Genomic DNA, 17,979 nt, shown 5'->3' on the forward strand with positions numbered 1-17,979 from the left:
CATAGTTGTAAAAATAGAAACAAAATGTTATTCTCAGGGAATATAATATTAGTATTATAGTTACCATCTTTATACAATAAACGTGTTTTTTTCTACATGACTTTCGTTTAAAAACGTAATAGAACCTAAAAAATTTAGAGGAACTAAGTTTCGTTATGATGAATTAATAAAATAAACAAACAATCCTTAATGGGTAAATATTTAAGCAAAGTGACTTTCGAATCAATTGATAAACCTTTTTTTGTTTTTTTAAAAGAAGTCCATAAAATGTGCCATATTGAAAACAAAAGGGGGTTGTGATGATTAACTTATAAGGATTGTTGGTATAATAAATAATAGTTGATGGGTGCAATAAATGACGTTTTTGACCTAAGCAACTGGAGTTAGTGGGAATCTATTAAAGCTCAGAACTTATTATGGTTCCCGAGGCGAGAATCTGTATAAATCATCTCCTAAGTCGGCATCTCATCTCGCCCTTACCACAAATGGACAAGGTATTGGCCTTTAAACGGGTTCAATATAATCAGCGAACACCAACTAGCGGTTGATGTTAGCTGACTGTACATTGAACAAAACGATTACTATACATTCCCCGATCAATCGGAATAATACAATTTTCTATTTTTAGTATTCATGTATTAATTTGACACTCGAACTATGAAAGTGGAAATAGAGGAAAGTATGATTCAAAGAGGGGTTCAATTCTCTAACTCCAGCAATTCTTTGAATGTTTTTGACAAATAAATGTGTAGTTTAGTATAATTAAAATATACGTAATTTTGACGCTGAAATAAAAATAATAAAGCTTAAAGTAATGAATAAATATTTTTAGCATAATTAAATTTGAAAAAATTTAAATTATGCTAAAAATTTTATTATTTAATTTTATAAAGAAGGAAATTACTTAATAAGAAAAATAAATAGCGTCATGGTTTGGTGTTTTTACTTCTCTACTTACACCTACGGGAAAACTTAAGAACATAATTTTTAAATTTTTCAACGTGGTTTTTTGTTTATAATGAAAAATCCTCTCCCAAATATTATAAAAAAAATATCTAGTGACGTAAAAAATGTATTATTTTTTGGTCAGGATTGAGTGGTGTTGAAAACATGTATTAATATATTAACATTAATTTAATGCCATTTTTCAGATTAAAAATATATAAAACCCTTATTTTACTATCTATATTTTTTACATCTGCACATTTTTTTCAAACTGATGTATTGGCTTACCAAACCCTCTCCTCTGATTTTATTTCCGCTACAGTCTTGACCCTAAGGTTTTAAAAATGGGTTTTAAAAAAAAAACACGCAAATCAGAAAATATAAAGCGACCCATTTTAGTAAAATAAGTGTATTTGTAAACTGTTTACCACTTCTGTCGAGGGCTATAACATCAAGAAGCTGCCCTTTTCAGAGATCAGACAGCAATCAAGTTTACGTAAGGGAACTGAAAGTGATTGCGGTAGAGGCGTGCGAGTTCAGGACCAGTACTTGCAACTACATAGTATTACATCGCAGAAAAGTAAAATCGATTTAAACCGCTTTTTACGTTTATTTTTGAACCGTGATGCGTTTGGAATCTGAGGATGAAGATCACATCGCGTGTATTAATAAAGACGCAAAGCTTTTTGCGCCCTGCGGATATTTTTTCACACAATTATGACATGCGTAAATTTGTACGAAAATATATCAACGAGTGGTGATATCTAAACTCAAATATATGTATATACATAAATTTATATATATATATATATATATATATATATATATATATATATATATATATATATATATATATATATATATATATATATATATATATATATATATATATATATATATATATATATATATATATATATATATATATATATATATATATATATAGATATATAGATATATATATATATATATATATATATATATATATATATATATATGTTTATATATATATTTATATATATATATATATATATATATATATATATATATATATATATATATATATATATATATATATATATATATATATATATATATATATAATAAATATATCTTTATATATATATATATATATATATATATATATATATATATATATATATATATATATATATATATATATATATACATATATATATATATATATATATATATATATATGTATATATTTATATATATATATACATTTAAAACTTATTAAATTAAAAACTCTTCACCTTTGCTATCCATTTTTCCTTTATTCTCAAACTCCCCCCCACTAACTCATTCCCCCTACCCCTAATTTACCCCCTTCTTATTTATAGAACATAAAATTATTTTTGCTTTGTGGTAAAAAACAAGTGTTTTTATTTTAAAATTTCATCGTAAAGGGAAATAGTAAAAACATGTTTTTTGTGTAGTTTTTGTTTTTAACTTGTACAAAATTACATGAAAGAATATTCGCTTGTATTAATAAAAATAAATAAAAATTATGATCACCCTAAGGCTAAGGGTTATAATGAGTTTTCTTCACTAAATCAATGCACTTCACACGTTACAAATGGTTTTATGCTCCTTGTTAAGGACTGTTTATCAAACGTGTATCCCGCTGAGAAAAATAATGGTTATTAATGGGAACAACGGATTGAGATCCTTGTTGAATGCATTTCATTTATTATACAGCTGGCAGTGCATACCCCCAAACACACATACACTCGCCCACACTTATGTTGATGTTAAAATTAAGTAATAAATTCACCAAATTATGCTTTTATGTGGGAAATCATCAAAATTGATCTAGCGGAGTATGAAAAATAAAGCTTAAATCGATCTACTAAGCTGAAAGAGCTAAAACTGTGAAACGATAAGCTCATTTGCATCATTTTACCGTTATTCCTATGTCAACTTATCTGTAAAGCTTTGAAATGTTTGAGACAACGTTTAAAATTATGTTTTCAATTAAATATTTTTTCCTTTTAGTATTTTTCATTAACCTTTGAATACAGTATCCATAAACGTATTAAATTTAATGATTTTCATAAAAAAAATCCATACAGAAGGTATTAAGCAAATTCTCACCCCCTATTTTATACAGTTGTCCATTTAAAAACAATATCATTATTACTAGTGATTTACAGGCGTTCATGATCCATGTTCTAAAAATCCTAACCAAATGTATTCTTTCAAGATGGTGTTTACTTTTTGTCTTTGAAATTTTCAAAGGCAATTTAAAGTACCCAATCTTATCTCTTATCTCTAGAAATATTACATAAATTATTTATGGTATGTTTACTTAACTTTTTTTAAAACTTTGTATGAAACATTTATGGTATTACAATACATTTATTTCCAACTTATTTTACTCTTTGATGAAACAAAATGATACGATACTAAATGACAATACGACAAAATGATTTTAGGCAGGCACATTGATTTGTTTTATATTTTAAAATTGAATAATCATAATAATTGCAAGAATAAATATCAATTATAGATTTTTTTCACAGATCAATTCGTCAAAATAAAACCTTTACAGTAGTACTGATTCTGTTGATAATTCGACTTGAAGAGTTGTATTAAAGGTACAAGGGTAATTTAATGGGATATTCCGATTGTAAGAATCTAGGATAACGAAGTGGCTACGTAACGCGAATTTATTTACATACTTCCATAACGTTGGTAATACAGAGCCTGAGGGAGAATTCTTTAAGGGCATTAATCTCCCGTAAGGACGCGTGAGAATCTGTAACCGGGAATATTATAACTACACACGAGTATATAAATAACATCGGAGGAATCTGCCAGCGAAGTTCTGTATAAAAATAATATAAAAACTAACGATGCTAAAGAGTTCCTTGCATAACGATGTCGAGAACTTTAGAGTTAAGCAAATACATAATATCATACACACATACATATGTGTATGTATGTACATGTTTGTATGATATTAAGGATAAGATAAGATGCATGAATGTGGAAGAGGAAAAGGCTCTCTGTCTACATTTTGCCTACATAATTCTACCCATGATTGACAACCACACTACTCAATTTTCGGAACCCCTAGACATATTTATCAAACTCGTGACACAGCTCATGCGAGTTCACGACCGACATCTGTGTTGGTATGGGGAAAGCTTTTATTAATCAAATACACTTTTATAAGCCCTGTAAATGCCCAGACTTTCATATTCTTCTTCGTCTATGTCGAGTGCCAAAAGAGTATAAAATAACTCCTAGGCGGAGACAATACAGATTTGTGAACAAGTAATTGGACACACTCAAGTTGTTGTAAATATGTTGCTTCAAGGGATGAAAATACTGAAGAAATAGTCGTATGAAGTTATGTTGAACATATTTTACACGAGTATATATGTATGTAGTCAACATTCCTGTTTAACAACTTAATGTTGAACTTAAACTTAATTTACATAATATTAACGTACAACGACATGTATTGATATTCATACGTAGTTATATAATCAGAAAATTAATAATTATTTAAAACAGGAAGTGAGGAAACCTAACTACATGATTTGTGTCTATTTAAACTGGTTAATAAATTTATATAAAACGTAAGTAAACTTTGATGTTAGTTGAAAACGTTATATTTTCAGACGAATAACTCAACTTTTGATAGGTTTTTTTCTCCTTTATTCTAGATTTTGAATAATGTGTATATAGAATACGTACAGTATTATTTTTGATAGATTTGTACAGGCGAAATATGAATGGGAACGGGAACAGCGTTCAAAACAGAATACGTTCAGCAGCGTTCAGGGCTGCATGTGTGTTTAAGCTCATTAAAAAAATATATATTGGATGTTAATATAATATAATAATAATATGGAAAAAATATTTATGTGTATTTTTTTAATGTTTTATTATTTCGAAGAGAAACTTATTTTTTCAATGCAAAAACAGTGTTTTAAAAAAAAAATAATTACGTAAAATGTTACCTGGATTTAGAGGAAATTGAGTTGCGACTTAACGAATACTCGACCGTAAAGCAAATTTCAAAATTACGTGAGATCCTTTTAGAGATATTGTAAGTCCAAATGCTTCCATCACGGTCAGATTTAAATGCGAAATGGACACCAATAAGCTACAGAGAATATGATTTTATCAAATTGTTTGCGAGTATATCGTAATCTTACAGGAGAAAGTGACCAAGTGCATTTTTTTACAAAAACGTGATCATTGACTATTTGGTATCTTACTAGCTTAATATTGCCCTGAAAAATCCCAAGGCGATTTTAAACATTGAAGTATCATAAATTGACTTGTTAAAAATGGCTTAATGCATTGATTTTTATTTACTTGCCAAGCAAAAGTGACTTAAGTGGCCCTCCTGAACATTTTACATTTTGTCAGTTGGTCACTTTCTCCTGTACGACTACGATATTGCTATTTGTGTAATAAATGTGTATTGTGTACGCGCGTGTCCTTGAACCACGGCGTTATTAGAGCAAACGTGTTATTTAATTTAATAAGAGTACCGCTAGTTTGAATAATATTAATAATATAGAATGTAAAATAACAGGACACTGGTCCAAGCCTTGAAAGAAAATATTTCCTTTACAGTTTGGTTCTCGCCCACAATCTTATTTGCACTGCAGATATCCTTGCAATCAGGGTTGCCAGGTAGCGAATCCATTCAAATTAATTAATTTAATAAGAGATAAATATTTTTTTTAGTTGTTGTAATACTCGTAATACTTTGTCTCTTAAGCAACTTAAATCAATTGTAAGTGGCTATAACTCACACAATCCTACACTCCTACAATCCTACACATTACTGCTTTTTTCGTTTTACTACCAACAATACCTCCACCATCTTGCTTTTAGAGATTTTTTTTACTAACATAAATTGTATACATTTATTTAAAGAACAATTTAAGACATTTTTTTTTAATTGCAGAGACCCACCAAGCCACCTTGTGTGTCTCGTCGGAGGAGTTCTTTTTACATACATTTTTTTTTGTTTTTAACTATTTTAACCTAAAATACACACAAAAAAGAGAGAAAAAATTAAGAATGTTAACTATTTTACAATTTTCATAAAATTAACTCTTGATCATTTACCCATTCGTATATTTTGCCTTTGTTCCATATTTTATTTTGACCTCTAACATCCGTCGGCAACAAATTAAAAATGTTCGGAACGATATATTGCAGTATTCGACTCCCATATTTATTGTTAATTCTTGGGACTATCACACATTCGTTGTTTGTAAAATGTAAGTTACATAGTAAGTAAAATGAAATTAAACGTGAATTATTAAGAAATGTTAAACCTATTAGAATACTACTTTTGTACGTATATCTTTTCAATTGATTGAAATCGAATACGCGATACCAGAAGTTTCAACGTTTATCTAAATGCGCCGAGACGCCTGTTTTTATTATACTAATATAATGCTGTGAATATCGACTTATTGACAACCCTGTTTTTAGATTTGTACTAGCGACGGGCACTAATAGTAAACGTGTTGCGTTGGTCAAGTTTATGGCCAGTGTGTGTGTGTATGTGTGCGCTGTGGTCGAGTAGTATGCAGTAATGTGTTGGTGTATGAGGTCAATGATACGTGACGCAATCATTTTATTGATATTATATTATTATACTAAGTAGTCGTCCTCTGTTCTCACGACATTGCATTCACACTGATTGCATAATATTTTGCAGATTATCAGTTTATAGACTGTTTTTTTATTATTTCAACGATAATATCACAGAGTTTAAATATTACTAAAATAAATTCACAAGATTGATTTATTTCTATCAATTATTCTGCGAAAACGGCGATGCTCTGAATTCTAGATAAATGAAGGATTAACTGGACGAGGATAGGATACAGGGGGTGAGGTTTGGCGTATTTTTTGTGAGCTTTTTGTTGCAAGGACAAATATTAACAGTATTTGTGAATATGGGCTCATGTAAATATGGATTCATAATAAGTAATCAGGAAAAAAAACTTTCTTGATTTTGCACCAGGATTAGAACCAGTGGTGTTTGTTACATTAGACCGTGTTAAAATTCATTCGCACAATAGGGATCAGTCAATGATAAATGCTATTTTTTCGGTTTACAGTTTTAATAAACCCACCATTAAATTCGGAATACTTGGCAGAAGACTAAGGTTTGAATCACAAATCTACGAAATCGACTTTAGTGAAAAAATGACTACCGTAGAACGGGGCTACTTGAACTTTAATGTGTTACGTGAGCCCAGTACTAAAAAAATATTTAGATCGTGGTATCGATCGAAGTATCGTGACAATAAGTATCTATATGAGTTATACGTTTAAAAGAAGAAGGTACTTAGATTTGTTTTTTTGTAACAAATAATTTAAGCGAAATTTTAAATTAAAACAAACTTAGGTATTTAATGTTTTAAAAATAGTCTTTGTGGAATGAATTTAACAGTTTTGACGCTATGAAAAATTAGTGCCTTTGCGAAGTCTGGATTTAAAAAAAAAGATTTCTAGTAAATTATTCATTATTTGGCTAGATCAATTAATATTTTTGCTTGATTGAAAATATTCTCGAGAACCACTAATTTTCTAGGCTTTGTGGAATGAATAAAACAGTTTTGGAGCTTTAAGAAAAATTTATTATATGTACTTATAATTGATGAAACATTGTTTTGCAGGTTTATCGCAAGGTTACTACCCTGATTTTGGTCTAAGGGTAGGTAGAGGGCGCGCTCTCCGCGGATGGGATGCCCGCTCCCCAACCCTTCGCTCCTTCTCATGTCCCTCCGAGGGCTTCCACCCCGACCCGGTAGACTGCTCAGTATTCTACAGATGCGTGCCCAACGGCGACAGCTTCACAAGTTACAGGGTAAGGGACCTTATTTTTTTTAAATACACTTTTAACATTTTGAGTGTGTATAAATACTTGTTCACAAATCAGGATTGTCTCCAATACCGGACCTCACATACAATTGAAAGAGTATCTGCTCAATAAAAAGCTCATTTCATCTCACCAAAAGATGTCTCTAGTGAAATTCTAGTGATTCAAGCACAATGTTTCGAAATTGAGACCACTAGATTTTATGTTAGGTTCTGATTCATCTGGTCGATTAAGTCTTTTTTGGCTGTCCTCGTTATGTTCTTTCATTCACATTTTCCCAATGTACTTTTCTAGTCATTTTGTCGTTATCCATTCTCTCCACATGTCCATACCACCGCAAAGATCTTTTCTCAATATTTTCAAGTACGCCTTGTACAGCCTTACATTCCTTTCTAATACAAATTTTTTAAATTATAAAATATAACAAATATGTTGCCATTTTTTCACGAATTATATATCGTATATCACGATTTTCCACGGTCAAATATAAGAAAAGTCAAATCAAATTATTGCTCTTGAAAAAGATCTTAACCAATGTATTATTTTCTTGCAGTTTCAATGTGGTCCAGGAACTGTTTATGATCCGGCAACAAACGTGTGTAACCATCCCGAGAGTAGTAGCAGGCAAGAATGTGGAGGAAAACCACAAAATGAAAATGAAATAGACGGAGGAGATTACAACAGTAGATATAGAACCTCCACAAACTCTCCGTCAACCGCTAAACATCAACAAACAACGAAAAAGTATACAACAAACTCGAGCAGGAATGAAGGACCAAAGTCATCTACTACCAATAGAGGCACAAGTCAAGCTTCAACAAGGGCGGCTATCAGGCAAACTACCACAAAGAGTGCGCCAAGACAAACTACCAGTACCACGAGAGTTCCTCAGAGACAAACGACATCTTCTTCAAAAGTGCGTTACGAATCTACTTCACGTCAGCCTGTGAAGAACAAGCCCGTAAAAAATAATCCTGCTCCAACTTCTAGTAATGATAAATGCACTTCCGATGGCTTCATGGGTGATAGTACCGATTGTCAAAAATTTTACCGTTGTGTTGCAAACGGAAATGGAGGCTATACAAGGTACGAATTTAGTTGTAGTTCAAATACCGTATGGGATCAAGAAATTCAAGGATGCAACCACGTCTGGGCAACAAAAAGCTATAGCTGCGGATTCAGTCGTGCAATTCCACGGAATTCAGAGTCTAACTCTCAATCTTCCAATAGTTCAAGCTCATCGAGTAGTTCTTCTAGTAGTAGTAGTAGTAGCAGTAGCAGCAGTAGCAGCAGCAGTAGCAGTAGCAGTAGTAGCAGCAGCAGTAGCAGCAGCAGCAGTAGTAGCTCCAGTAGTTCAAATAGTCAAAGTTCGAGCACCCAAAGTTCCACACAAAGCTCGAGCACTCAGAGTTCTAACAGTCAAAACTCACAAAGTACTAGTTCAGGAAGTCAAAACTCTGGTAGTCAAAGTAGTTCTAATCAACAGAACTCGCAAAATCAAAATTCAAGTAATAATAACTCAAATAATCAAAATTCTAATCAGCAGTCGGGATCTCAAAACTCAAATAGCCAAGGTTCCAACAGTCAACAATCTCAAAATAATAATAATAATTCAAACAATCAACAAAGCTCTAATAATCAAAATTCTGAAGACAAACAAAACCAAAACTCTCAACAATCAAGCAGTGGGAATGACCAATGCACAGAGAGCGGATTTATGGGTGATTCAAAGGATTGCAAGAAATTTTATCGTTGCGTTGATAATGGAAATAATGGATATACGAGGTATGAATTTTCTTGTGGAGATGGCACTGTTTGGAATCAAGAAATCGAAGGCTGTGACCATGAGTGGGCAGTGAAAAGCTGCGGTGGAAAGGGAAATTCAAATCAGGAAAGTAATTCTAATCAAAATCAAGAAAGCTCATCCAATAACCAAAACTCACAGAACAATCAAAATTCAAACAGTGGCCAGAGTTCAAATAATCAGAGTTCCAACCATAATTCGGAGAGCAATGAAAACAATCAGAACTCCAATAGTAATCAGAATAACCAAAATTCCAATAATAATCAAAATTCCAGTAATGATAAGAGTGATTCCAATTCCAACCAAAGTTCCAACAGTAATCAAAACCAAAATTCCAATAATAATAATCAAAATTCAAATAACGATAAGAATAATTCCGATTCCAACCAAAGTTCCAGCAGCAATCAAAATAATAACTCTAATAATAATCAAAACAACCAAGAATCTGGATCACATAACTCTAACCAAGACTCTGGATCTAATGACAAATGCACTGAAGAAGGATTCATGGGAGACAGTAAGGATTGTAAAAAGTTTTATAGATGCGTTGACAACGGTAACGGTGGTTATACTAAATACGATTTCACGTGTGGAGACGGTACAGTTTGGAACCAAGAAATTAAAGGATGTGATCATGAATGGGCAGTCAAGGGATGTGGAGGAAAAGGTGATTCACATAATTCTAACGAAAGTAGCCAGTCTACTCAAAATAATCAGGAATCCCAAAATCAAAGCTCAAACAACAATGAAAACTCAAACAGTGAGAATAATTCAAGTAGCAGTCAGAACAACCAAAGTTCCAACAATAATCAAAGTTCAAATAGCAGTGATAAAAATGATAGTTCTAATAGTAGTTCAAGTTCTGAAAGCAATAGTAATAATGAAAATAGTCAGAACTCAAGTAGTAACCAAAATAATGAACAATCTCAATCCGAAAATCAGGAATCCCAATCCCAGCAGAATAACCACGGATCTCAATCATCCGACAAGTGTACGAAAGAAGGTTTCATGGGAGATAGCAAAGATTGTAAAAAGTTCTATAGATGTGTTGATAATGGCAATGGTGGATATACAAAGTACGATTTCACTTGTGGAGATGGAACAGTTTGGAACCAAGAAATAGAGGGATGCGATCATGAATGGGCTGTCAAGGGATGTGGAGGAAGCAGTGAATCTAACCAGTCAAACCAAGAAAACAATGAACAATCTCAAAGTCAAAACTCGAATAATAACGAAAGTTCAAATAATAGCGAAAGTCAAAACTCGAATAATAATGAAAGTTCAAATAATAGCGAAAGCTCGAATAGTAATGAGAGTAACCAAAGTTCAAGTAATAATGAAAGTTCTAATAGTAACGATAAAAATGATAATGATTCCAGTAGCAGTAACCAAAGCTCAAGTTCTAATCAAGACAACCAACAATCTGAATCACAACAAAATAATCAAGGTTCCCAATCGTCAGACAAATGTACCAAGGAGGGTTTCATGGGGGACAGCAAAGATTGCAAAAAATTCTATAGGTGTGTTGATAATGGGAATGGAGGATACACAAAGTATGATTTTTCATGCGGAGATGGTACTGTGTGGAATCAAGAAATAGAAGGCTGTGATCATGAGTGGGCCGTTAAAGGATGTGGCGGATCATCATCATCTTCAAGTTCAGAAACAAATGAAACTGATAACGGTGATTCTGAATCAAATGAATCATCCTCATCATCGTCATCGTCGTCATCATCATCATCGTCATCATCATCATCATCATCTGAAAATAAAGAAGAATCTACATCAGAATCCAATCAACAATCAACATCCTCACAGCAAAGCACTACGGAACAATCTCAGGCGTCAAGTCAAAGCGATGGTTCTTGTTCCCAAGAAGGGTATTATGGAGATCCTAATAATTGCAAGAAATTTTATAGATGTGTAGATAATGGAAATGGTGGATATACAAAATATGATTTTACTTGTGGAGATGGAACTGCTTGGGATCAGGAAATTCAAGGATGCAATCACGAATCAGAAGTCAAAAGTTGTGGAGGGGGGAATCAGAAACCTGTTGATGAGAATGAAACGCAAGGAGGAAGTGAAGAGTCTCAGTCGACAACCGAGGAATCAAAACAAGAATCTTCGACATCAACAACTACCTCATCCACAGAAGAAGATAGGGATTCAAGTACTGAAAGCGGATCATCCTCGACGTCATCAAAACCAAGTTCCGGAAAATGTGATTCGGAAGGCTACTATGGTGATCCAAATGACTGCAAAAAATTCTATAGGTGTGTTGACAATGGTAACGGTGGATACACTAAGCATGATTTTACGTGCGGTGATGGAACAGCGTGGGACCAAGAAATTCAAGGCTGTAATCATGCTTCGGAAGTAAAATCTTGCAGCGGAAGTGGAAGTAATGAAGGTCAAGATAATGAAGATAAAGAAAGTAATAAGGAGGAATCTTCAACATCAAGCTCTTCTCAAACACAACAATCTACAACCGAAAGCTCAACAACTACAACAGAAAGTTCCGAACAATCCGGAACGACACAATCTTCTCAACCCGCTTCAAATGGTAAATGTTCTTCAGAAGGATTTTATGGATACGAAGATGATTGCAAACGATTTTACAGATGTGTCGACAATGGTGAAGGAGGATACACTAAGCACGAATTTACTTGTGGAGACGGTACTGCTTGGGATCAAGAAATCCAAGGTTGTAATCACGATTACAATGTGAAAAAATGTGGTGGAAGTAGCCAACCATCTAATAGCGAAAACGAAGTTGATAGTGGAGAATCGAGTACGACTGAGGATTCCCAGACCACTTCAAGACCTAAAGAAGATAAGTCGACCACTACTACCGAGAGTTCTGAACAAACTACTTCATCTTCCGGAACAACCTCTTCAGGATCTGGATCTGGATCTTCAGACGGAAAATGTTCTTCCGAAGGGTTTTATGGATATGAGAATGACTGTAAGCGTTTCTACAGATGTGTTGATAATGGAGAAGGTGGATATACAAAATATGACTTTAGTTGTGGTGAAGGTACTGTATGGGATCAAGAAATTCAAGGCTGCAACCACGATTATGCCGTTAAAAATTGTGGAAAAAGTTCGGGAGGTACAAGTCAAACAGATTCTACAGAATCGTCAAATACACAAACTACAGATTCGTCTAGTTCAACTACAACAACTACGGAATCTAACGCTGAAGAGGAAAAAGAAAATGAAAACCAACCAGAAGAATCCTCATCCGACGAATGTACTTCCGAGGGATACCACGGAAACAAAAATAATTGTAAGAAGTTCTACAGATGTGTCTCAAATGATAAAGGAGGTTACACAAAGTATGACTTTGATTGTGCTGATGGTACCGTTTGGGATGATGAAATCGGTGGATGCAATCATCCACGCGATGTCAAAGGGAAATGTCATTCCGATGGATCAGGTCAATCTCAACCGGATGAATCAAATATGGAATCATCTTCAACGACTCAATCATCCAAGACCACGGAATCAACAACACAAAAATCTCAATCGTCAACAACGTCTACTACTGAATCATCGACCACCGAAAGCAGTAAAAATTCATCTGATTGTGACAAAGATAAGCCTAAAAATGATACAATAAATTGTCCACACGCAGGATATTTCGCACATCCTTCCGATTGTAAAAAGTTCTATAGATGCGTTGATTGGGATGGTGACGAAGGCAAACGATATTCAGTTTATCACTTTGAATGTGGGGAAGGAACTATTTGGGACCCATCTTTGGACACTTGTAATCACGAAGAGTCAGTTTATCCAGCGCGCGATTGTTCTAAACAAAATAAACCAGAAGAGACGACTACAGCAAAACAAGAGACTACCACAGAACAAGAAACAACAACGCAAGAGCAAACTACTACTGAACGTCAAGAGACTACTACTGAAGAAAAAACCACCACTGAAAAACAAGAAACGACTACTCAACAAGAAACGACAACTAAACAGGAAACGACGACACAGCAAGAAACTACTACTCAAGACCAAACTACAACCCAAAAACAGGAAACCACAACGCAACAAGAAACCACAACCCAAGAACAAACAACCACTCAAAAGCAAGAAACAACAACCCAACAAGAAACAACTACAACCCAACAAACTACCACAGAACAAGAAACAACTACAAAGCAACAAGAAACCACCACACAGCAAGAAACTACAACAACCCAACAAACAACGACGCAACAAGACACTACAACTCAACAAACGACAACGCAACAAAGCACGACACAAGAAAGCACTACTCAGCAACAAAGTACTACCGAAAGTCAGGATACTACAACCCAACAAACGACTACAGAGCAAACTACAACTACTGAATCTACAACTAAAGCACAGGAACAATCTACAACAGAAGGTACTACAGAAGGTACAACTGAAGGTACCACTGAAGGCACCACTGAAGGAACTACTGAAGGTACCACTGAAGGCACCACTGAAAGTACCACTGAAGGTACCACTGAAGGTACCACTGAAGGTACCACTGAAGGCACTACAGAAGGAACCACTGAAGGAACCACTGAAGGAACTACTGAAGGAACCACTGAAGGAACTACAGAAAGTACCACAGAAGGAACGACTGAAAGTACTACAGAAGGAACAACAGAGTCACCGAAGGAAACAGATTGTCCTGTTGGCAAACTAGAAGGAGATCAAGTTGCTATAGTCTGTCCCACTGGTTTCCGAAGACATCCTAAATACTGCAACCTCTTCTACCAGTGCACTACAAGTGACAAAAACTATGATATGAATGTCACAGTATTTAGTTGCCCGGATGATACAATATACGATGACAACAAAGTACAATGTCTTGCTGAGGAAGATACTGATCAAAAGTGCGAAGGAGAGATTGCAGAGAAGAAGACGTTCAGAGTGTTACGGGAAAGCACCATACCTCTTGTAAGTACTTTTTACCCTCACATTAAACATTCATATTAATTAATATCGATCGTTATTAGAGCGAAAAAGGAATTGATACATCTTTCAGCTGCCACGACTGATGTTTTTTAAATAATATTTAAACAACCAGGAAGTTTTCAAAAATCGACGCTTCTTGTGTTGCGTTTTATTTCCCAATACTCATATCGACAAAATATGCGCAATATCACTTCGTGATTTTTGTGGGTTGGAAAAATGACAAAACAATAAACACAACTGAATATTAATTAATGTTAATATTCAATTGTACACACATATTTTTTATTCAGCTATATGAGAAAATATCCTCCTTCCAATATTTCAACCACCCTTGTTGGTACAAAGTACTTCATTTATTGGTACGAAGTTCTGTAGTAACATTACTTTTATTATTATTTTTAAAATATTTACATTTGAACGACTTTTAATTTCATTTTGGCTCAAAGTCACAGAAATCAAAACTGCCATATTATACAATCGTGCCTCGCGATTATACTAATATTCTTGTTTTATTTATTACTTTTTTTTACAAATTCGATCTTTTTTTCAGGTAACCGTGAAAGCAGGTCGTCTTCTCTGCCCAACTGAGGGTCATTTCTCCTTCGACAGTGAAGACCAGTGCTCTCCCGCTTTCTTCAAATGTCAGAGGTCGCCATCTAACAGGAGGATGAGAGGATTCCTGTATCAGTGTCCCGAGAAGTACATCTACTGGCCAGTCAGCAGGCGATGCGAGATGGCTTCCAGGATAGAAAAATGTTCAAGAATAAAAGAAACGTGGATCAGGAAATGGAGCATTCCGATAGAAACACTCAATGTGGCATATTAGATGTAGAAAATGATCTCTACGAGAAGCAAAAAAAAATGACAACGAGAATCCGTTAGATAAAATATTGAAATCATAGAAAGAGTAACGCAAGCACTTTTTATAAGACCCTCCGACATGCGAACATTCATTAATACGAAAGTCCATCTCTCGTTACACGATGTCCGATGCCTAGAGCAAGACAGCGGTGTAAGATTTTTATTTGTTAGTTATTACCGACTGTCTTTGTTAGACATGAAGAAATATTAATGTATTATGATATCGCGTAAAAAATATGCACATCTATTTATGGAAAGGGTTTATATCTTTTCTATGCCAGAAAATGGTTTGTCATCATTTAACGGCCGTTTTAAAAAATGTGTGTGGGATATAAAACACATTCTACTTCATATGTGTTTTAATAAAAACATTGTGTTCATCATCTACATTTTACACAGACGCAGATCTTAGAATAATATTATATAAAAATTTTAACTTGTTTTAAAGGAGTACTTCTTCTCTTGCAAAACAAAAATTGCATAAAGAATACGAATTTAAATCCATTTTAAATTTTAAGTACCAGTATTGCTCAATAGTAATAGAAAAGATTAAAATAAAATAAAATAAAAACGTTTAGATTAAATAATGTAAGATTTCTATACATGTTATGTAAGGACTATCTATTCTTATATTCAGCGACACCCCGATACAAGTTCACGTAATGTTACTTACTTATATTTAACGTAAGTGTAATTCGTAAATAACAGTTAGAAATTTTGACAGTTGGAAACTGAAGCTTTCATATGATTTACTATGTGCATATGACAGATCACCTTTTTGCCAGAAGCATTATTTAAATCATTATTTAAAAAAAAAATTAGCTCGTACATGCATTATTACATATAGTTGTTTTTAAAAGTTGTAAAATTACTCTATTTTATTTAAAGACGTGAAAACAAACTTACTGAACTGACTTAATGAATACGCATTATTAGCTTATGTCGGAATAAGCCGGCAAGTAATTCAAAGAATTAGTTACATTTTTTTCAACTTGCATCAATGTATAATAGATAGCTGCGGGAAAATGTAAGTAACGTGACGCGCAACTCGGGGTGTTGTAACTGCGATTCCAAACCGTACACTTTATTATCATTACATATTTTAATGGATAAATAGCTTTACTTTTGCATAAACATTCTTGTGTTCATAATGTTTTTGTTTGGATTGAAGAAATTATTATCATTGTTTAAGATCGTGGTTAAAAAAATCGTGACTGATTTTGAAGCGAAGTATACCGATGTTAGATTTAAGTGAAATTAAATACTAAAATGTAAGTCAAAGAACTATGTTTAAATAATGTATTCACGTAGATTAAAATTTACAATATTATAATTTAGTCAAAAATGCCATTAACTTTAGAATTTTTTATAAGAATAAAGAGTAAGGTTAGATCCGTAAAATCAAATTATAAAACATGTCACTGAATGAATTTAGCAAAATATTGATTTATTTTGACAAACAACATGAAATGTTTTTTATTGATTTTGAAAGTCTAATTAAATAACTTAAACCTTTTGTTTTGAAATAAAGCAATTAAGGTTTTTGGGGAATTTGGTGGTGGGATATATTTATATAAAAAATAACATATTTATTTGATTAATAATGAAAACACGAATTAACTATTTGTCGTGTCGTTTTATTTAAATTTCAATGGATTTTCACATGACTTGAATAATAAATAATAAAATCAATTAAACAGGAAAAGGCGTAATGATGGGAACGTCGTACTTAAGGGAAGACCGGGGTCAGAAGTAACATTTTTACATTTGTGGTAATTGTGCTCGCCCTAATTTAAGAAAAAAAACTTATTGTGATGGAGGGTAGCTTATACATTCATCTTTAATTATAGCTGCAATATATTTTTGGTACCTAATAAAGATTCTCGGAGTCATGTCTCGTATTTCGACCATGATTTCGAACCCATGAAACAATTTTTACGCAAATTTTACGCTCGTTTTACATCCATGTAGCAACTTGCAAAGAATGGGTTTGTAAATGCGCAATTTTCAAAGATGGTGAAGTTAGAGAAGCGTGTATTTACTAGCGACCTACGTTACTTCTAGACGCCGATCTCTCCTTATATCAATTTCAAAGTTACGAAATATAATAGTCCCTTGCCAAACGGCCGGAATTTTCGCAGAACCACTAAAATTTATTTTCTAAAAATTATAAACAAAATCTGAAAATAAGACTGATTTAGTTTTTTTTCAAAGGGACAAATCAAAATGGCGTCAAGCCATAACGTCATTTCAAATCTGGTCGTTGTGATTAGCAATAATAATGAATCAAATTTTTGCGAAATCATCGGGCGAGGGCCTATTATGCCGAATAAAGTAATTAATATTTTCATAAAGTAGCAAATAAGATTTATCTATGATAAAAAAAAAACTTGAGCAAATTGAAGACGTACAATTAAAAAGGAACACAGAAACAGTTTAAATTTGTTGTAAATATGCTAGAAATCTGTGTCGATTGCATTTAGATACAAATAAAGATATTACAAATGAAAATGGTTTA

General features: G+C 33.1%; 1 protein-coding gene across 1 annotated transcript in view; it reads left to right on the forward strand.

Moving 5' to 3' along the window:
* Positions 1-17,972, forward strand: part of LOC148304899 (uncharacterized) — a 58,563-nt gene extending 40,591 nt beyond the window's left edge. Inside the window, exons 3-5 of the mRNA XM_088267544.1 lie at positions 7,635-7,825; positions 8,391-14,582; positions 15,151-17,972. Of these exons, the coding sequence (XP_088123670.1) occupies positions 7,635-7,825; positions 8,391-14,582; positions 15,151-15,426 (6,659 nt within the window). The 3' untranslated portion in view covers positions 15,427-17,972. The remainder of the gene's footprint in view (positions 1-7,634; positions 7,826-8,390; positions 14,583-15,150) is intronic.
* The last annotated feature ends 7 nt before the right edge of the window (positions 17,973-17,979 follow it).

The sequence above is a fragment of the Brachycentrus maculatus genome, unplaced genomic scaffold, assembly GCF_059751285.1.
Source record: "Brachycentrus maculatus isolate JH-2025_06_01 unplaced genomic scaffold, ASM5975128v1 h1tg000299l, whole genome shotgun sequence".
NCBI classification, from domain to species: domain Eukaryota; kingdom Metazoa; phylum Arthropoda; class Insecta; order Trichoptera; family Brachycentridae; genus Brachycentrus; species Brachycentrus maculatus.